Source organism: Anabas testudineus, chromosome 21 (assembly GCF_900324465.2).
Source record: "Anabas testudineus chromosome 21, fAnaTes1.2, whole genome shotgun sequence".
In the NCBI taxonomy this organism is placed as follows: domain Eukaryota; kingdom Metazoa; phylum Chordata; class Actinopteri; order Anabantiformes; family Anabantidae; genus Anabas; species Anabas testudineus.
In genome coordinates this window covers 18,724,278-18,746,134 of record NC_046629.1, presented here as the reverse complement: position 1 = coordinate 18,746,134, position 21,857 = coordinate 18,724,278, and the positions used below count along the sequence as shown (strand labels likewise).

The following is a 21,857-nucleotide window of genomic DNA, read 5'->3' as shown; positions in this document are numbered from 1 at the left end:
TTAATCAACCAAAAAGGTCTCATGTCACACCGCTCTTCAGATCTTTGCACTGGCTTCCTGTGGCTGCAAGGATCAAGTTCAAAGCTCTGTCTCTTGCCTACAGAGTGGTTAACTCCACAGCTCCATCTTATCTCAATTCAATAATTCAGGTCTACATCCCGTCCCATCCACTGCGCTCAACCAGGGAACGTCGTCTGGTGGTACCAGCACCACACAGTCGACACCAAGGAAAACTGTTCAGCTCAGTGATCCCACTATGGTGGAATGACCTGCCTATCTCTGCACGCTCAGTCACCTCACTTGCAATCTTTAAAAAACTGCTGAAAACAGAACTCGCATCTTCCTTTGCACTTAAATAAAAACAAACAAACAAACAAAAAAAAAAAACTTTTCTACCCTTTCATTCTCACATCTGTTGAAACAGAAACACTTTTTTGATAGCGCTCTGCTTTGATGTTGTTTCTTCTTGACTTAGAATTTGTTTGCTTGCCTTGTTCCTCAATTGTAAGTCGCTTTGGATAAAAGCGTCTGCTAAATGACTAAATGTAAATGACTAAATGTAAATGTGAAAAAACTGCTCAAAGTTTAAAGCTGTGAACATTTCAGAAACTATAATTACTTGAAGCCCACAGACATTTCGCAACAGCACCCGCAAGCAGTTTTATGTTTCCTGAAATACAGGAAAGAAATGATAAAACAGGGAGACTTGTACTAGTTTACAAGTTTATCACTGACTAGCATGAATTACACAAAAAACTGATATCCTGCAGAATTAAATGTAAGCTATATGTTCACCACAAGAGTTGAGTGTTTGTTGACTGAGTCATACTTAAAGAGATTATAGCACTGCTACACATTGATAACATTGTTCATTCTGGAAGGAAACATATCTGTGGTAAGCAGCCAGGAGCAGCATCCAGCTTCATCTACTGTGGTGAAGTTGGTAGCCTCACAGGAATTTTCTGACCCTTTCATTTAGTTATTAGGCAGCTGTCTGTCTGCTGACATCGTGACTCCTGCTCCTCAGCTCTCACCCGGGTTCTCGTAACCTCACAGCAAAGATGCTGTTTTCAGCACCCCGCTGCCATTGGGGTGGCTGTGGCTTGATAGGTAGAGCTGTTGTCTGCCAATCATAGGATTGGTGGTTCTATTCCTGGCTCTTTCTGTCTTTTCTGTCACAAGTCCTTGAGCAAGATTCTGAACCCCAAGTTGCCCCCAGTGAGTCAGATCAGCTGCATCGAGTGAGTGTGTGTGTGCTTGTATGCGTAAATGGTTGTAAAGTGCTCACCAGTTAGGTAAAAAAAGTGTTATGAAAGTGCAGACACACTCATGTATTTTAGAAGAGGAGTCTACTGACTTGTCTTCTGTGAGGACATCTTGTCTACTGAGTCCTCTGTGAGGACATGACTTATTGAGCTGAAGAAACCGCAGTGGTAAGTTGTGTCTGTTTTCACTTCCACAGTCTGATGGGAATTTAAAATGTGTGTGATGTGACGCAGGAAAGAGCTTTAAAAGCAGAACAGAGTCAGTTAGGGATTTTTTTTGGCTGTAGAGTGGACTGGAAGACGTACTCAGATCCTTTATTAAAGGTAAAGTAGGAATACTAACACCGTACTATCAAAATACTACTTTACAGGGGAACACAATTAGCAGACAGAATACAACATCAGATAGAAATACATTTGATCTAATGTATCGAATCTAGACAGTGGGTGTGGTCAGCGGCGGACACAAGTCCGTCCACAGCAACAATAGGCGGTAGCCTCGTGTGCAGAAAGCCAGGGATACATGACTTGGTATCAAGATTCACACAATGTTCATCTTTCGGTCACTGGATTAATATTACTAAATCACTGTCTCAGAGCATGTGTCTTAAATTCCACAATTTACGGACTACATTAAATATGTGTATGCGACTTATTGATGTTATTTTGCACAGCAGGATTAGAAGTTTCTGGTGTGTTTCCAGTGATTTTTTTAGTTTCCTTTTAATATATATATAGTATTTCTTTCTCTTGCTTTTTAATGTTCTTTGACAATCTCTGACAATGTGTGTGTGTGTGTGGGTGTGTGTGTGTCTCTCTCTCTGTGTGTGTATAAACTGTTAAGAAATTATTTTAGTATTTAATAAGTCTATTTATTTTATTATATATTATATAATGAGCCAAAAACATTTTTACCTTAGATTAACATTTACCTTATAGTGGATACGTATAACAATCCTTCACAAGGTCTGCTTTAACATATAGCATTTTTTCTGTGACCGCCATTTGAATATATATATTTCCTTTGAACAATAAGGCCAGTTCCTTGTTTTTTTTTTTTTTTTTTTTTGTAGACAAAGAACACTTGGGTTTGACATCAAAAGATGAATATGAGACAAGATATCAGCATTTCAGCTTTTATTTCCAGGTGTATAATAAAATAACAGGACATTTAACAGCAATACATAGACAAGACTTAGTTAGATTAAACATGAGTGGATACTGTGCAGCCTATATTTGGATTTGTTTTCATGAAGTAGTCCACTAAAAATTTCAGTTGTGCCCTGTTGACCATTTAATCAGGTACACGTACAACATATTTTGTGGTGTTTAGAAGTTTGAAAAGCCTTCAGCTGCTCTTTTTATGTGTAAAAATCTATTAGTAATTTTGGTTCTTTATCTAAACCACAGAGACATAAACAGTAAAATGTCTCAGAAATTGTTGATTTTCAACCTCACATGGCAGAGCAGCGTTGGTAGACATGGTCACAATGCTTCATTTTCTCCCATGCTGTAAGAGCTTAGCATTTGTTTTATGCAAAGAATTGCTGATTTGGTCTGTGTGACAAATAATCAAACCACAAAAAAAGAAATAAATAAAAATAAAAAATAAATAAATCAATCAATCAAACTAACACATTGTTTGTAAACAGGCCAGTCTACTAGTTAACATCTGTCTACCATATAATAATAATAAAAATAAGGGTAGTAATAAGTAAAATACCTCACTGATGTCAAACTGAAAACAGGTTGCTAAAAAGTAATTTCAATTAAATAAAAATATGTAAGGAAATCCGTGTATGCATTAATATTCACCCCCTTTAAAATGACTGACCTAATCCAACAGAGGTCCAGATATTGTGCTAGTAGTCAATTAGTGAAATTGGGATCACCTGAGTGCAGTGAATGTGTCTCAAGTAAGTATATATTGCAGTATAAAGACAATTGTATCTGGAAGGTCCAGTTACTGGTTAATCAGTATTCCTGGCTACCATTACACCATGAAGACAAAATAACACTCCCAGCAACTCAGAGAACAAAAAAGGTCAAATCCATCATCAACAAATGAAAGGAATATGGCACATGTCTAAATCTGCCTGGAACACGATGTCCAAACAAACTGAGTGACCGTGCAAGAAGGAGACAAGTGAGAAAGGCCACTAACACACCATTGACTACCCTGAGGGAGTTACAAGCTTCAGCAACTGAGATAGGAGAGACTGTACATACAACAACTGTGGGCCAGGTTCTTTACCAGTCAAAGCTTTATGGGTTTAAGAAAACCTTCTACTTTTTGTCCATCAGACAAGATGCTCTGTATGGTGCACACCAAACACTGCACATCACCACAAACACACCATCCCCACTTTGAAACACAGTAGTGGCAGCAACATGCTATGTGGATGCTTCTTGGGAGCCGGCCCTGGAAGGCTTGTTAAGGTAGAGGTGTAAGATGAATGTGGCAAAATATGACCCGAAGCCTATAGATAAAGGTGAATGTTCTGGAGTGGCAGAGTCAAAGCCCAGGCCTTAATCCAATAGAGAATTTCTGGATGAATTTGAAAAGTGCTGTTCACACCAGATTCCCACACAACCTGACAGAGCTTGAGCTCTTTTACAAAAAAGAATGGGATAAAATTCCAGTGTACAGATGTGCAAGCCTAATTGAGACCAATCCACACAGACTTCATGCTGTGATGCAGTTAAAGGTGTATCTACTAAATACTGACCTAAAGGGTGTCAATATTAATGCAAACACTGATTTCACCTTACATATTTTTATTTAATTGACATTACTTTGTAGAAACATGTTTTCACTTTAAAATTAATGAGTTTTTTCTAAAAATATTTTTTGTCAGATTTGCTAACTTTTATTGACCATGATTGATTTATAATGTCAATAAAAGAATAAAACATCCAAGTGAGTGAATACTTTTTATAGGCACTGTATGCCTCCTGGCTATTTTGAAGGTTTTAATGTTTAGTAAAGCCTCACATGAGCTCAGGCCCTTTGTTTGCACTTTCTGACTGAAAGGTGACATTAAAAAGGTAATGTAAGTAAATCTCTGATTTAAATACTTTTAAGGTCAAATTAAGCATTTGAGCATTCTTATAATACTCAACCAAAAGTACAAAAATCAATAAATAATGATAGGGTAGCTGATGAGGCCTAAATCTATTCACATCATTACATTTAGTAATTTAGTACAAAGGCAGGCAGAGTAAGTGTAAGGATGTAAGGCAATCTGGTGAAGATCAGATTTAATTTATGACAAATTAATAAATAATAATACACATTTTAAAATGTAAAAAAAATACTTTTTAAGACTTATTAAAGATCAGAGCAGAGAAAATAGTTTTCAAGCATTTATAAATATTTTCTGTGAAAAGCCAAATATACATTTTTCTCATACTAACGATTTCTCTGTTGCAGAAGTGCTGGATCCCCTTCCAGCTGTAAAAGTGGGTAGAAGGAAGGGTACACCCTGGACAGTTGCCAGTCTATCACAGGGCAGACATACAGAGAGAGACAGAGGTGGTAAGTAACTGATTACATTTAGTTGTACTCTACTTAAGTACAACCCACGCAGACATAGGGAGAACATGTAAACCCAACACAGAGACCCCCGCCAACCTGTGGACGACAGCGCTAACAACTAAACCACCACGTTGTCCACACCCATTTGTGTCAATTTATAAACACTATGCAAAAATTCAGGGAATTGATAGTAATAAAAAATATAGCAGATAAAAATGGTAACCATGATTAAGATTAAGGTTAGGGTTAAGGTCAGAAACAGTATTTGGTGAAACTATTGACCAAGATCCAAATGAAGCCCAAGACTGGATTACAGTGCACTACCTCCACTACCCAGATATTAGAAACGTTCTTGTTTTTAGAGTGTGTACATAAGCTTTACATAAGTTCTAGACCTTATGAACACTTCTCCAGTGACTGGATATAGGAACTGCTTATTCACAAACTGGCAAACTGCATTAGAAAGGCATTTTTTACTATTTAACTATGATCAAAACCAGGATCACATCCAAGGAGCAGAATATACACTCCAGTGTCCAGTGTAACAAACCTGTGTTTTGTGTTCTGACAACACTCTCTACATGTGACTCAAAACATAAATATGATGGTAAACACATGCATAGTTTGATCATGGTACATACAGAATGATGTGCAGCACCTCACAAGCTCAGTGTGAAATAAGGTTTTTATTAATTTGTTTTCTGCTCTAGGATGGAATGGAAGAAAAATGTTGTTTCTTCTTGTTTGGTAGGTATGAATTGAACTTTTATTATTATTTATTATTTTAAGTGACATAAGTTAAACCAGGGTAATGAAATGTGTGTTTTTTGTTATGATGATGCTGCTTTTGTGAACAGAATCAAGGTGGAAGCTCTAAGTATCACTGCACTCATGGTTCAATCTGTACATGATTTAAGCATGATAGATAAAATATATTTTTCACCACATAGTCACTATTTACAGAATCAGGACTTTTTTTTGATAACTAGATTAATGGTTCCTAAAGTTGTTTGTGTTACGAACGGATTAACGGGACGAACGAGTAAGAACAAAAAGATACATTTATTAACAAAAGAAGGGTAGGTAACAGTTTGTCATTCCCCCATTTTTTACAGCGGGGAGGGTTTTAAGACCCACCAAATTTAAAACATGGCATGTTTAAAACATGTCATTTTTTAAATTTTAAAAGGTATTGAAATATCATGTCCTAAATCAATAATATCAAATATCACCAGGTTCATAGTAGAGAAACTAAAAGTGCAGTTGCATTTATCATTTTACTTTGCTTTGTCACTTTTCAATCCATGCAAAAAAGAACAAATGGATTGGACAAGAACAATGAACAAGTCTAGCGCACAAGGAACAAGTCAATGAGCCTTTGTTGCCCTGCACGTTTTTAAAACAGGGTTTTGTGCTTGATATTGCCACTGTCAAGTCATGCTCAAAGTTGAGATGAGATCTGTACTTTGTTTTCAACAAAGCAACAACTGAAAAACTCATCTAAGATCTGGCGTAGGGAAGAAGAATGCTCACAGCATTCTGCCCAATGAGTATATACTCGCTCTCCAATCACAAGCCAGATTATAAAGATTGGTCTAAGCAGTAAATCTGAGCCTCAGGCTGAACTCAGAGGTCATCTTCATGAATTGTTATTCTTAAGTAGAAATCAGCAACTGCTGCAGATAGAAGATAAGAATAGAATAGAATAGAATAAATATTTGTCATTGCATACTAAACACAGAAACCTCTTAAACTCAGTTTGACAACAATCCATTCCAGTTAGTAAGTAGCATATAACATACACATACACAAAATATATGCACAATATATTAAGTATATAATATAATAAATAGTCATAATCAATTAAAAAATGACAAAATATACCAATCTTCTGCACTAATATCCAAGTATTTTTTAAATAATTAAAAAACAGTGCTACTTAATCTGTTGAATCACTGAGGTGGCTCCAAAAGCACTGGTTTTACTCAGATTATCAAAGACATCAGTATTAACTTGATTGAGCTTCCTGTCGCACATCTCAAGCTTTCAGGTGAATGTAGTGATCTTGTCTTCCAGCTGAGGTAGGTGCTTGTCTCTGTCATGAAGCTGAAGATTTAAATTATATAGCTTTTCAATTACATCGCTTAGATAGGCCAATTTCATCAGAAATTGTTCATCCCTAAACTTGCACATATGCACACATTAAAGTCTTTGCCTCAGGAGAGCATTGCCTCATAAAGTGTGGAGAACAGTTGTGCTTTCAAGGGCCAGCTTTTGATGAAATTGACCACGCTCACAATCTTTGTCAAAACCTAATTTCCTATTCTCTAACCCTAATTCAAGACTGAGTTGCCTTGACACTAGCATTTCCCAAGGAATGGCACAGTGTCTTCACTGTGCATATGACGCAACCCTCTTGATTAATGGCTGCAGTCTTTTCTTTTCCCTGCCATGGTCTGCGTGCCACCCGGGCAAATGCCCACATAGTTTGTTCTTTGCAGCTTATGTTCAGTGAAGTAACTGTAAAGAATCTTAAAGAGCTCATCAGCTCATGTTTGCTTTGCTGTTCACCAACGTACAATTTTCATGTCGGCGGTATTCTGCTAGTTTTCTTTGAGAGAAATCAAAAAGTAGTCTCATGTGTTTTACAGAGACATGGCTGCATGAGTGTATTCCAGACGCCAGCGTTAATATAGATGGTTAAAGCACAGTGCGCTGGGACAGGAGGCAAGAGGAGATCCATGCCATCCTGGTCATGTAACTGTGAAAGAGTGTGTCTGTAGCTCTGATATTGAACTGCTGGCTGTGGGACTACGTCGATATTATTTGCCCAGAGAGTTTTCTCACTCCATATTCATTGCTGTTTACGTTCCTCCATCCGCTTATGCCCCTGCTGCATGTTATGTCATTTAGGCGGTAACCTCCAGTCTGCAAACCAGACACCCCTAACGCCATTTTTATGATCTCTGGAGACTTTAATCAAGCCAACCTTTACCAAGACACTTCCTACATTTTCCCAGTTTGTGAGCTGTCCAGCCTGGGTGGTGAGGACACTGGACCTGTTGTATGCTAACCTACAGCTACAGCTCCACTGCCCTTCCCCCTCTGGGAAAGTCATATTACAACCTGGTACTTCTCCTCCCACAATACACACCTTTGGTTCAGAAGCAGCCTGCCACCATTAAAACCGTAAAGAGGTGGACGGAGGTGGCACACTTTTCCCTGCACAGTTGCTTTAAAAAGACAGATTGGAAGACTGTCTGGAAGACTGCATCGCTGACTACATCAATTTCTGTGTAGACACCCACATACCCACAAAAACTATTTGCTGCTTTCCAAACAACAATTCCTGGGTCACACAAGACATCAAAGAATGACAAAAAGAAGGCATTCAGGTCAGAAGACAGGGAGGCAGCGAGGAGGGTACAGACACTGCTGTCTATCAGGATCAGGGAGGGGAAGGAGGCTTACAGGAGGAAACTGGAACAAAGCCTTCAACATAACAACACCAGGGAGGTTTGCAGGGGCATGAGGACCATCACTGGCTACAGGTTTAGCAGCCAGGCGACTGTGGGGACTGTGGACCGTGCCAACCAATTGAATGTTTTTTTTCAAACGATTCCAGGTTGAGCCACAGAGCCCCCTGCAGTTCACTACCTGCTTCTCAGTCCCTCCCTCACACGACTGCTTAAAGCCTGTGCTCCTCAGCTATGTGGTGTTCTCCAGCACATTTTCAACCACAGCTTGGATCTGGAGAGAGTTCCTCTTGGGTGGAAAAAGTTGTGCCTAGTTCCTCTGAATGAGACGCCACGTCCCAGAGTCCTCAATGACTAAAGACACATGGCGCTGACCTCACATATTAAAGGAATAAAAGCTGTCCTGGAGTCCCTCTGACCTCTGGTCAAACCCTCACTTGACCCCCTCCAGTTGTCGTATCAACCTCAAGTTGGAGTGGATGACACCATCATACATCTGCTCCATTGCACCTACACCCACCTGGACAAGCCTGGGGGCTTACTAAGGATAATATTTTTTGATTATTCATGTGCACTGAACACCAACCGGCTTGCACTGCTGGAAGAGAAAAAAAAAAAAAACATGCAGGTTGACATTCCCCTGATTTCTTGGATCATGGACTACCTCACTAACCGCCCATAGTACGTCCACCTGCAGAACTGTGTGTCTGTGGTCTGTAGCACAGGTGCTCCAAAGGGGGCAGTTCTGTTTGAATTTCTCTTCACCCTGTACACCTTAGACTTCAGGTACAACTCAGAGTAATGCCATCTTCAGAAGTTCTCTGATATTGTAGGATGTATTCAGCGTGGAGATGTCACAGAGTACCAGTGACAGAGACAGTTTTGTTGACTGGTGTGGACTAAACCATCTTCAACTGAACATCTATAAAACAAAGGCACTGGTGATGGCAGACACTAACAAACTGAACAGCTGAACAAACTGATTTGAAAGGCTAGCTCTGTTCAGGGGGTGGAGCTGGACCCTCTACATGTTGTAGCTGAGAGGAAGATGCTCTCCAAACTCCTTTCAATCCTGGACAATCGCTCCCACCCACTACACATGTGTTGGCTGGACATGGGAGCCTGTTCAGCCAAAGACTTATTAACAATAAGGGCTCCACAGAGCGCCACAGAATATCCTTTCTACCTGTGGCCAATAAATTTTACAATTCCTCCCCCCTGGGGGGGGAACTGGCAATTTCTGTCTTTCCATTCCACTCCCTGAGACAAGGAAGCATCACATGCGACAATGCCCAGTGGCTAGTGGATCTAAGTAATCACCACTGTGGCAGACATCCAAGAAAGCATCTCAGGTATAAAGAACTGGACAGCACCATTCCCTGACATGATCGATACCCTCTCTCTTATTCCCTCTTCCTGTCTCTCTTTCCCTCTTCCTGTCTCTCTGTTGAGCTACAAGTCGTTCCACCGTTTGCCCTCTGGACCTGTCTGACTCGTCCTGGTGCCCCACTTCTGGTCGGAGATCTCGCTTGGATCCCCCGTATGGTCCCTATGGGAACCGTGTGGTGACTGGGATTGGTTCCACTCTAACATGAAGACAGTCCTGGCCTCATCGGACGTCGGCAGCTGTTTCTCTGAGGTCTCGACTCAATGCTTGATAGTCCAGGACTGGAATTTCCTACAAGTCTACTCCACATTATCTTAAAGACATTAGCTGTTATACTGAACTGCCTGCTGCCAAACACATAGTATGTAATCACCCCAAATAAGGATGGGTTCCCTGTTGAGTCTGGTTCCTCTCAAGGTTTCTGCCTGTTGCCTTCTCAGAGAGTTTTTCATTGCCACCGTCGCCCTCGGCTAGCTCATCAGGGACAATCTGATTTTTATGATTCATACACATTCACTGTTCGTGTAAACTTCCATAGTTTCTTTGCTTGTGTAAAGCTGTTTTGTGACAATGAAAAAAAGTTCTATACAAATAAATTGAATATAGTGCCTTTCTACCTAACTGGTACTTAAAGTGCTTTACACTGCCTCTCATTCACCAATTTGCACTCACACACCAATGGCCGAGCTGCTATGCAATTGTTCTGACTCAACGGGGACAACTTGGGCTTCAGTATCTTGCCCAAAGACACTTTGGCATGTGACTTGGAAGCCAGAAATTGAACCACCTACCTATGATTGGCAGACAACTGCTCTACCTATTGAGCCACAGCCACCACACCTACACACCTATTGGCTAAGAAAGCTAAGTGCACTGCATGAGTGCCTTGCACAACCTGGAAAATTCTTTTACTTTATGGAATAGGTTTTATTATTATTCTTTGGTGTGAGCTTAAATCTGCATAGCATGTTTCTATTTTTGCAGAGGAGCCACGATGGTTGATGTACGACACAATTAAATGAGGTGAGGAGGAAGGAGCATGTGAGCATGTGTGTTTATGCACAGACACAATGCTATCTGTGGGGTGTCCTCGTCACCATGATCAGTATTATAGTTACTGATTGCTTGATGAATATGCAAAATTCTGAGGTTTTCATTATTACCATACCTTTGTCTGTCTATCACATTGTAGTTACTGTTCTTCTGACACATGCTACTTATTTGTCTTTATGACATTTCGCTCAGGCATTGGTAGGCAGTTATATGACAGTTTTAAACAAATCATTCTTCATGTATTTGACTGGATTATACTTTTCCCTCCATGTATTTTGGCTAGTGCAGGACTAATACTAATACCAAATGTTTGGTGGTAGGAGGGTTTTACTCCAGAGTTACTATCCAAGGCAAAACATGGAAAAACACCCTACTAGTGACTAGACAAACCTAGACTGAAAGACAGCACAGAGGCACTAATCATGGCAGTGCAGGAACAAGTTCAAGATCAGTAGAGGCCAGTGTATACCACACCAGGTAGAACCCCAGGTGCAAGGTGATCCACCTCCAAAGGTCATTGAAAATGACCAAGCTAAGGTCCAGTTGGACTTCCAGATAGGGACTGACAAACTGGAATGGCTAACAGACCAGACATTGTATCGGTAGACAAAAAGAGGAAGAAGGCTGTAGTGATAGACATAGTAGTCCCAAGTGGCAACATCATAAATAAGGAAAAAAAAAGTAATACAGAGACTGAGACTGGGAAATTTCCAGTCGGGATTTAGAGTTTATCATAGTATAAAAACAGCACTAGTAAAGGTCACTAACGATCTTCTATGGACTCTCTCTGTTCTCATTTTGTTAGATCTTAGTGCTGCATTTGATACTATAGAGAACAATAGTTTATTACACAGACTGGAACTTGTCATTGGGGTTTAAGGAACAACACTAGGCTGGTTTAAATCATATATATCATTAGATATCGTATCAATTTTACTCTCTATATATGTCCCCCTTAGGCAACATTATTAGGAAATTCCCATTTCTATGCAGATTATATGCAGTTATATTTATCTATGAAACCAGAAGAAACTAATCAATTAATCAAGCACATAAAGACCTGGATATACTCCAATTTCCTTCTCCTAAATTCAGACTGTCAGACTAGATTATTGTAATTCACTATTGATAGGATGTCATAAGATGTAAGCTTCCAGTTAATCTAAAAATCCTGCATCCAGAGTTCTGACGTAATTCTCTCCTCCTATTTCCTACGTTAGCTTCTCTCCATTGGCTCCCTGTAAAATCCAGCACAGAAAATAAAATTCTTCTCCTCACATATAAAACTCTTAAGAATCATCTTATCTTATAGACCTCATAGTTCCAAACAATTTCCAGCAGAACTCTCCAGTCTCAGAGTGCACGTCTACTTATGGTTCCTAGAGTTTCTGAATGTAGAATGAGCGGCAGTGCCTTTATAATTTATGATTCTTTATTCTATTATACTTTTATACTTATACTGTAAAGTGCCTTGAGATGACTTCTGTTTTGATTTGTTGCTATACAAATAATATTTGAATTAAAGTAGTTATGCTAGTATTTACTATAGATTTTTGGAGCCATTATGTAAATTTATTTGGATAGTGGTGTCTCACTCTGATCTGTCCTCTGCAATGGTTTATTAGTTCTATTAGCATGTTGAGTGGTTGAGGTTAGACAGCAATGCCTAAAATTGCTGTTCAGTGGCAACTGGACTTGCATTAAGTTCTTGACTACGCTTTACCTTCCATCCATGTATCAACAGATGACCGTCAAAGGGTTATGACTTAATGACTCCAAAGGGTTTATACATCTGCTTTTCCAGCCAGTCAGTCAGAACTGATGAAGCCTTATGGATGAAGGTGGGGATGAGGTGATGTCAGTAGCAACTAAACCTAAAGCTGCTACTTAACAGCATAGTTTAGGATAAATATGACCTGGATGACTGAGAATCTTCACAGACATTAGACAACTAGCAAGCTAACATCAAATGTAATTTTCCCAGATAGAACTGCTCTTATTTTATGTAACTTAAACTAACTGGTTAGTTTGCATTTAATTGATTCTTCTTTCTCTTTTATTGTAGTTTTCCTAATGTGTTTCTACTGCTGAAAGTTTCATCTGCAAACATCAGCATCAATGGAACCAGAGGAGAGCCACTGTTCTGGCCATGTTATCACACCTTCAGTGAACCATTCCAACCTAACAACAGTCTCATATACTGGCAGGGCTGTAGGAAGCCTCACATTCTTCTTCATGCTTATGTATATGGGAAAGAAGAGTTTCAACACCAAAACAGGTCTTTTAAAAACAGGACCACAATCTTCCCTGATCAGTTACCTTCTAGAAACTTCTCACTCATCATTGAGCCTCTGATGCTGCAAGATGACCAGATTGATATTGAAGTTATTTTTAGGTCACAAATCAAATCTACAAATAGGTTCTGTCAGACGACCGTGTATGTAGCAGGTATGATGCACAATATTTCCCTGTTTATGGAAATGGAAAAAGGAATAAATCTCATCTTACTGTAATAACTTTTCAGTTACATTAAACTGCAGTGATGTACATTTACATATCTCAACTAAGTAATGGAATTTAGATAATTCACTTAAAGAGACATAGAAGAAAGTTGTATACAACATATAGTGTGCCCAGTAAAAGTTGAGTTAGGACTACTAAATGTCCTCAAGTGATGATTGTTGAAGCTCTATTGGCTTAGTTGCACTATAAATATGAATAAAAATGACTAGTTGTTTGTTCATTAATTTGTTAATTGTTTTTGGAATTCAGTGTAGGTTACTGTAGTGTTGTTCTTATCATTATAAAAGAACTAATACTGATGAACTGATGTACTGTGTTTCTCTGTTTATCTTTTTTGTCAGCCTAATGTTCACACATTTCTACATAAAAAAAAACTGCTGAACTAATCTTGACCCATTTCCAGCTCCTTTTTCAGGAACATAAAATTGAGATAAAAAGTTACTTTACTAATGTGGTCGATGGTTTAGAAGACGTACACATTGTGCCATACATATATTTAACACTTCAATTAGACCCCAGACAACAGTTGCTGTCCCACCAGCATCTGACAATACCTGTTGTCAGGGGTCAATAAGAATGACATTAGTTGACAGACATTATCAATTATATATGAACCAAATCAGGCAAATTGTGCAACTTCCTGTGTTTATTTTCTCGTGGTAAAAAGTGCTTTTACATTTTTTTATTTATTTGTATTCTATGTTTATCTTCCTTCTTGACCTGAAACATACTTTCTGATCCAATTCTAGCTCCTTTCCAGGAACCTAAAATTGAGATAAACCGAAAAGAAAAGACAGCAACCTGCAACACAAAGGGAGGGTTTCCTGAACCTGAAATTAAATGGAGCTCTGGGGATAGAGGGACTAACCTGAAGCCACACAAACCATCCACTGTGATTTTTGAAGAAGACGGTACATTCAGTGTCAGCAGCACAGTCAGCATCATAGGGTTACAGAATGTGGCCTGTGAGGTTTACAACCCAACTTCAAACCAGACTCTGACTGCAACGAAAGAAGTGTCAGTGCCACCTCCAGGTATTTAAAGGATTCTGTGCCCTTTTTACATATGTGAGCAGTTTATCTATCTATTTTCAGTTTATGTTGGGTATTATAGCTGTATTGCTAAGGGTTATTTAGGAAGCTGATTGAGGAGCAGTATGACGGCTTTACATGGAAACTATTATTATGTTTTTATTTGTACAACGTCAAATCACAACAGAAGTCATCTCAAGGTGTAAGGTTTAAGACTTTCCAAATTGTCAATTTGACAATTCATCAGCGATCAGACAATCATTGTCTGATCACAATATTGTATTGACAGTTTACGAAGAACTGAACTTTGCTGTCTCATTATGGTCTAATCCCATCTCATGTTCCCTTCTATATACTACAGTCACACCCTAAAAAGTTCTCCATCTTTTCTTATCTTGTCCTGGCACACCTGACTCAAAAATACCTGGCATAAGCTGAAGGTCATTACTGGGCAGAGAGAGATAGTGTGCTTTCAGGAGCAGGATTAACCCATATAGCACCAGAACTGCACCAACCATCTTAACTTTAAAAACTGACCCAAAGACAACAAAGCAATATAAAGCAAGCGTGACTGAAATCAGTTAGTGTGGTACCAAAACCAACTGCAAGAATAATGTTAACTAAATCTTTTTCCTAATGGTCAGTGGACATAATGGATCAATTAATTTCTACTATAATGTCCAGTTTACCTAATCATAAGGCATCTTGAAAGACACAGTATCAGACATTCTACACTGGAAAATGATTTGACAATGTTTCTACCATACAGTAATAACATTACAATTTCATTCTTTTCATTCTTTTTATTAGGAGAAATTAACTGTAGTTCTCTCATTATGACATATGCTTTATTTATGTTTGTTATTGTCTTCCATATGTTCTTATGTTTAATTAACAGAAAACTAACACTACTGCTGTTTTATTATTTCTCAAGGATGGAAAACAATCATCATTATCGTTGCTGTTACTGTTGTTGCTGTTACTGTTACTGTTGTCGTGGTTTATATCTATAAAAGTAAGTGTTGCTTTTTCTTGTCATTTAAATGTGTGATGTTACTTGCTTACTGTACACTATATGTTATTTAATAAGTAATGGTTGTAGCATATTTCAGCTTACTCTGAAGGACCAGAGTTTATGTTTTACTGACAATACACTGAAGTGAAAATATTGATTTTCATTAGTTTTTTCAGTCTTTTTTCATTCAAACTGATCCAGTTTCTGACAAAAACACAGTAAAAATTGTGACATCAGTTAGTCTTTGTTGATGATGATATTATAGAAACTGATCACTTGCAGACAGACTTAGCAATTTACAAGGTAAGAGGATTATGAGGTGTATATGAGTGGGCCAGGTTGGTTCCAAGCGGCCATGTGAGACGTATTATGTACTGACTGCTAGTGATGTGAATGTAGACTTTGCATGGCTGCATTACAAAACCAGTATCGTTTAGTTAAATGGTTAAGAATTTATTAAATATTATTAATGTATTATAAATGGTTAAGAGTGGATAAGTGCAGTTATGACTGCGCTCTCAGACTTAGGCATCTCTGGATCAGCTCTAGCCCAAGACTGAAGTTCTAGTCTTCCCTGACAGATCTTCACCACAACACAACATCAGCTTAGCTTGCAAGACTGCTAGAAACCTGGGGGGTCTTCATTGATGACCAACTGACCTTGACGGAACACATTGCCACCTCTAGGTTGTGTAGACAACATCAGAAAGATCAGACCCTACCTAACGGAGTACACGACCCAATTCATTGTACAGGTGTTAATCATATCTCGTCTCGACTACTGCAATGCACTGCTGATGGGGTTACCGGCATCCACGACCAAACCCCTACAGATGTTCTAAAATGCTGCAGCAGGCCTCATTTTCAATCAACCCAAAAGGTTTACAGCTCTTCAGATCTTTGTATTGGCTTCCTGTGGCTGCAAGGATTAAGTTCAAAGCTCTGTCTCTTGCCTACAGGGTGGTCAACTCTACAGCTCCAACTTATCTCAATTCAATCATTCAGGTCTACATCCCCTCCCGTCCACTGTGCCCAGCCAGTGAACGACGTCTGGTGGTACTAGTACCAGTAGACACCAAGGAAAACTTTTCAGCTCAGTGATCCCATGATGGTGGAATGAGCTGCCAAACTCTGCAAACTCGGCATCTTCCTTTGCACTTAAAAAAACAAACAGTTTCTCTTGAAACAGAAACACTTTTTTGATAGCACTGCTTTGATGTTTTTTCTCCTTGACTTAGTTGTTTGCTTGCCTTGTTCCTCACTTGTAAGTCATTTTGGATAAAAGCGTCTGCTAAATGACTAAATGTAAGAAGCATTTGCTCCCACTTCAAAGTACAAGTTCCACTCTTTCCGTTTGAGGAGACAGGGGAGACAAAAAACAGCAATGAGGAAATAAAGAGTGAAGAATGAAGGTGAGACGATTCAAACCGCATCTCCCCTCTCTGATCACTGGAAAAAAAGATGGACGAACTGACAGCTCTGGTGAGGATGGACAAAATCTTTGCCAAATGTAGTTTGATGTGTTTTACAGAGACATGACCATGATGATGGTATTTCTGACTCCAGTGTTAATATCGATGGTTTTAGCACTGTGCGCTAGGAAAGGAGGTGAGAGGAGAGCGGTGCCATCCTGATCATGTAACTGTAAAAGAGTGTGTATGCAGCCCTGATAATGAACTGTTGGCTGTGAGACTCCATGTTACTTGCCCAGAGAGTTTTCTCACTCATATTAATTGCCGTTTACGTTCCTCTATCCGCTAATGCCACTGCTGCGTGTAACGTCAATCAGACGGTCACCTCCAGCCTGCAGACTAAACACCCTGTCTCCTTCTTTATGTTTTCTGGAGACTTTAATCACGCCACCCTCACCAAAACACCTCTCACCTTTACCCAGTTGAGCTGTCCCACCAGGGAGGAGAGGGCATTGGACCTGTTGTATGCTAATGTTAAAGATGTCCACAGCTCCACTGCCCTCCCCTCTCTGGGAAAGTCAGATCACAACCTGGTAGCTACATGTCATCCCACAATACACACCTTTGGTACAGAGGCAGCCTGCCACCATTAAAACCTTAAAGAGATGGACAGGCACTTTGCCCTGCAGGGATGCTTTAATGCATATGTGTCAAACTCACAGCCCGCGGGCCACATCGGGCCCGGCGTGTAACTATATCCGGCCCGCGAGATCTTTTCTATATTATTATTATTATTAATGGCCCGGCGATATGAAGCGCTGGCAACACAATAAACTACAGATCCCATAATGCAGCGCTTCAGCTGCCTTGCCGAACACATTCCGCGTTAATCAAGTCTAGTTTATGATGCTGCAAGTTATTATGAAGCTAGTCCTCACGATGCCAATTAATGTTGAACCATATCGTTACAGCGGTGTTCAGAAATACGCACTTTGCTGATAAACTAGTTCTCACGGAGCTTTGGTGACTTTGACAAACAAGAAAATAATTTGGAGTTGCTTCGCAACCCATTTACCGTCGATGTGTAAACTGCACCTGTGCAGATTCAGATGGAGCTGATTAAGCTGCAGTGTAATGACTGAAGGTAAAGTAGGACACTGCAGGGCTGCACAGTTTATTCACTCCATTCCCGCAGACATGCTCCAGCTCCGTCCACATGCGGCTCGAACCTAGTTTATGTTTGGTAGCACAAATCTATGTGAGAAGCTGTTCTCAGTGATGAAGACTAACAAAACAGCACACAGGAGTCGTCTCACTGGTGAGAACCTGCAGTCCATCCTGAGAATCTCCACAACACAGAACCTCACAACAACCATAAACGAACTTGTTGACAAAAAAAGATGCAGCTCTGATAAAATGACTGAAGCAAAGACTGAATGATTTGATTTGTTAACGCTGAAAAGCACAAATCTTATTTATATTTCCAGGTTTTGTTATGCAGCATGTTCATATTTTGAATTAGTATAATTTTGACAGGAAATATTTTTATGGAGAGCAAAATCTTTTGGGATATTTAAAATTTAAGTTTATTTTTTATATAAAATGACATAAGATTAAAGAAATTTGAAGGTTTGTTCTTTTAATGTTTACTTTATTTCTAACTTGTATAATTTAGACAGGATATATTTTTATAGAGAGCAAAATATTATAAGTTATTTAAGGTTTATGTTAAAAAGTTTTAAAAGTTTTAGTGTGCTCAATAAATGTTTATCCTGTTCGGCTCGCGACCTAAAGTGTGTTTTGGATTTTGGCCCCCTGTGCAATTGAGTTTGACACCCCTGCTTTAATGAGACAGATTGGAAGACTCTCTGTGAGCCTTACAGTGAGGACATTGATGGACTGACAGACTGCATTACTGACTACATTAATTTCTGTGTGGACACCCACGTATCCACAAAAACCATTTGCTGCTTGGCAAACATCAAGCTGGGTCACGCAAGACATCAAAGCCATCCTGAATGACAAAAAGAAGACATTCAGGTCATGAGACAGGGAGGCAGCAAAGAGGGTCCAGAGAATGCTCTCTGTAAGGATTAGGGAGGAAAATGAGGCTTAAAGGAGAAAACTGGAACAAAACCTTCAACATAACAACACAAGGAAGGTGTGGAGTGGCATGGGAATCATCAATGGCTCCAAGTTCAGCAGCCAGGCGACTGTGGGGACTGTGGACCAGGCCAATGAATTGAATAATTTTTTTTTTATCGATTCCAGGCTGTGCCACAGAGCCCCCTGCAGTTCACTAACCGCTCCTCAGTCCCTTCTCCACACGACTCAGCCACCACCGTAACGATCTCAGCTGTGCAGGTGAGAAGAGAGCTTCACCCCACAAAAGCTGCAGGTCCAGATGGAGTCAGCCCAAAGGTGCTGAAAGCCTGTGCTCCTCAGCTGTGTGGTGTTCTCCAGCACATTTTCAACCTCAGCCTGCATCTGGAGAGAGTTCCTCTTGGGTGGAAAAAGTCGTGCCTGTTCCTGTGAATAAGACGCCACATCCCAGAGTCCTCAATGACTAAAGACCATTGGCTCTGAGAGGCTGATCCTAGAGTCCCTCTAACCTCTGGTCAAACCCTCACTTGACCCCCTCCAATTTGCCTATCAACCCCATCTTGGAGTGGATGACGCCATGATACATCTACTTCGGTGCACCTACACCCACCTGGACAAACCTGGGGTATTAGTGAGGATCATATTTTTTGATTTCTCCAGTGAAATCAATACCCTCCGGCCTGCACTGCTGGGAGAGAAATTAAAAAAAAACATGCAGGTTAACACTCCCCTGATTTCCTGGATAATGGACTCTTCACCCTGTACACCTCAGACGTCAGGTACAACTTAGAGTCCTGCTCTCTTCAGATGTTCTCTGATGACTGCAGTTTTAGGATGTATTCAGGGTGGCACAGAGTACTGAAAGTGGTGGACAATTTTTGTTGATTGGTGTGGACTCAATCATCTTTAACTCAACTTTAATAAAACAAAGGAGCTAGTGATGGACTTCAGGAAATCTGGGAGTCCCGTCATCCCACAGGGGCCCCCATACAGGGGGGGAAGGTGGAGATCATATCCGAGTACAAATACCTGGGAGTGTACTTGCAACAAACTGGACTAAACTAAGAACTCATCAGCACTGAACAAAAAGGCTCAGAGCCGATGTACTTTCTGAGGAGACTTAGGTCTTTCAACGTGTGCAGCACCATGCTGCGGATGTTCTATGAGTCTGTGGTGTCCAGTGTCATCTTCTATGCTGTGGTCTGCTGGGGCAGCAACATAAAGGTGGCAGACACTAACAGGCTGAACAAACTGATCAGGAGGGCTGGCTCTGTTCTGGGGGCTGAGCTGGACTTGAGCATGAGGCTCAAGATCCTGGTGGACTGGTCATACTGGGCTCTGAGCCTCTGGACCCTCTACATGTTGTAGCTGAGAGGAGGATGCTGTCCAAACTCTATTCCAAACTAACCCTCTCAATCCCTCCCACCCTCTGCACAGTGTGTTGGCTGGACAGGAGCACATTCAGCCAAAGACTCATTAACATTAGGAGGTCCTTTCTACCTGTGGCCATCAATCTCTTCAATTCCTCTTCCCACTGTAAGGGGTGGGGGAACTGACAATTTCTGTCATATAATTGCTGTCATTCCACCGTGGACTATAAATATTGACCCAATTTTATTAATCTATTTTACATATTCTGTACATATATTGAGTTTTCTGTATTGATGTTTTTGTATTTTGTATTTATGTTGGTGTTGATCTCTTCTGGTTTTGGTTCTCTTTCTTTCTGTCTGTGTTGAGAACAACTGTAATGAGGCAAAACGATTTCCCTCTGGGATTAATAAGTTTTTTGAATCTTGAAAACATATTCCTAGTTGAATATTTAACTGACATTTATGTTTAATTCCAGGTAATAAATCTCATCAGTGTCCACAGCCAACAGAAGAGCCATCTACCTCAGAAAGAGCAGGTGGAGAAGCTGCTGATTCTGCTTTCAATATGCCAGAAGATCATGAGCCTAAAGAGACCGTTTCACTAGAAGAAAACTCTCAACTAACAAAGCTCTAGTAGAAACTTTGTTACATCAGTACCCAAACTCTGTGTTTCCATGAATGCTTTAATATTCTAAATTTTAATAGATATGAAAACGTCTTGGGACTATGTTGGGACTATTTTAAAGTGCCCATAAGTGATAGTAATAGTAATATATTTTTTCACATCAATAAACATATCGCCATACAGATCAAATGGAAATGTGATTTCTACACAGTTTGCAGTGTGTTACTCTGCTTCCTGTCTGACTTTAAAAAGTAAACACAGACTCTTTTGACCCTTGGTCTGTGCCCCTCATCATTCTCTCTTTTAGATGAATGTGCCGTTCTGTGCGGTGTGCATTAACCTAACTTGACATGGTTGAGTAATGTGCTTTTCATTGGCTTTTCAAATTGTCTGTCAAAACATGGATGGAGTAACCCCTAGCTGTATAAGAGACTCCTGCTGCAGAAAACATTCCCCACACCATGACACCTCCTCCACCTTTCACTGACTTCTTTACAACTGTAAAAATAGGTTCAGTTCATACTTTCCCCATTTTTATGAATAACATAATGTTTCCCTTCTGACTCAAATAAATTATGCTTGCTTTTATTTTTAACTTTGGATTCAATTATCTTCTGTCCACACAACATGCTCCTCAACAAAGGTTAGTCCAGCCTTTTGATTCTTTCAGCTAATATGAGGTTTGATAACTGCAGAGTGGGCTTTTAGTCAAAATGCTCTTAAATATCGATACACTATAGACATATCATATACATATACTATATATATACAGAATATGTGAGATGAATGAAAATGGGTCAATAATTATAGTCTAGGCTGGAATGACAGCAGACATGAAAATGTCAGATCCCCCATTCCTTATAGAAGAGGGAGAAATTGTTGCAGAAAGGACCTCCTGTGAAGTTCTATGGAGCACTTTGATCCGTCTCTGGCTGAACGTGGTCCACTGTCCAGCCAACACACTGTGTAGTGGGTGGGAGGAATAGTCCAGGATTGAGAGGAGTTTGGACAGCAAACTACATGTAGAGCACGAGTAATCAACAAAAATTTAAAGAG

At 39.8% G+C, this 21,857-nt stretch overlaps 1 protein-coding gene across 5 annotated transcripts; it reads left to right on the top strand.

Annotated features, from left to right (window-relative positions):
• Nucleotides 1-1,520: 1,520 nt before the first annotated feature.
• Nucleotides 1,521-21,396, top strand: LOC113173133 (ICOS ligand-like). Of its 5 annotated transcripts, none has more exons than XM_026376456.2 (7): nucleotides 1,521-1,589; nucleotides 4,702-4,803; nucleotides 5,514-5,550; nucleotides 12,785-13,167; nucleotides 13,992-14,276; nucleotides 15,208-15,288; nucleotides 20,653-21,396. In XM_026376456.2, the coding sequence occupies exons 3-7, from the start codon at nucleotides 5,531-5,533 to the stop codon at nucleotides 20,808-20,810; spliced, it is 927 nt and encodes a 308-aa protein (XP_026232241.1). In that variant the 5' UTR covers nucleotides 1,521-1,589; nucleotides 4,702-4,803; nucleotides 5,514-5,530; the 3' UTR covers nucleotides 20,811-21,396. The 5 variants fall into 5 exon arrangements, with proteins under 5 accessions (XP_026232241.1, XP_026232240.1, XP_026232245.1 ...); XM_026376455.2 differs by having other exon boundaries at nucleotides 4,699-4,803; XM_026376460.1 differs by lacking the exon at nucleotides 20,653-21,396 and adding an exon at nucleotides 15,870-16,135 and having other exon boundaries at nucleotides 4,699-4,803.
• The last annotated feature ends 461 nt before the right edge of the window (nucleotides 21,397-21,857 follow it).

Excerpts from the sequence above, each read along its gene's own strand:
- LOC113173133 (XM_026376456.2), top strand. The coding sequence starts at position 5,531 with ATGTTGTTTCTTCTTGTTTG. Across the intron at positions 5,551-12,784 it reads ATGTTGTTTCTTCTTGTTTG|TTTTCCTAATGTGTTTCTAC; the intron begins GTAGGTATGAAT and ends CTTTTATTGTAG. Across the intron at positions 13,168-13,991 it reads GACGACCGTGTATGTAGCAG|CTCCTTTCCAGGAACCTAAA; the intron begins GTATGATGCACA and ends ATCCAATTCTAG.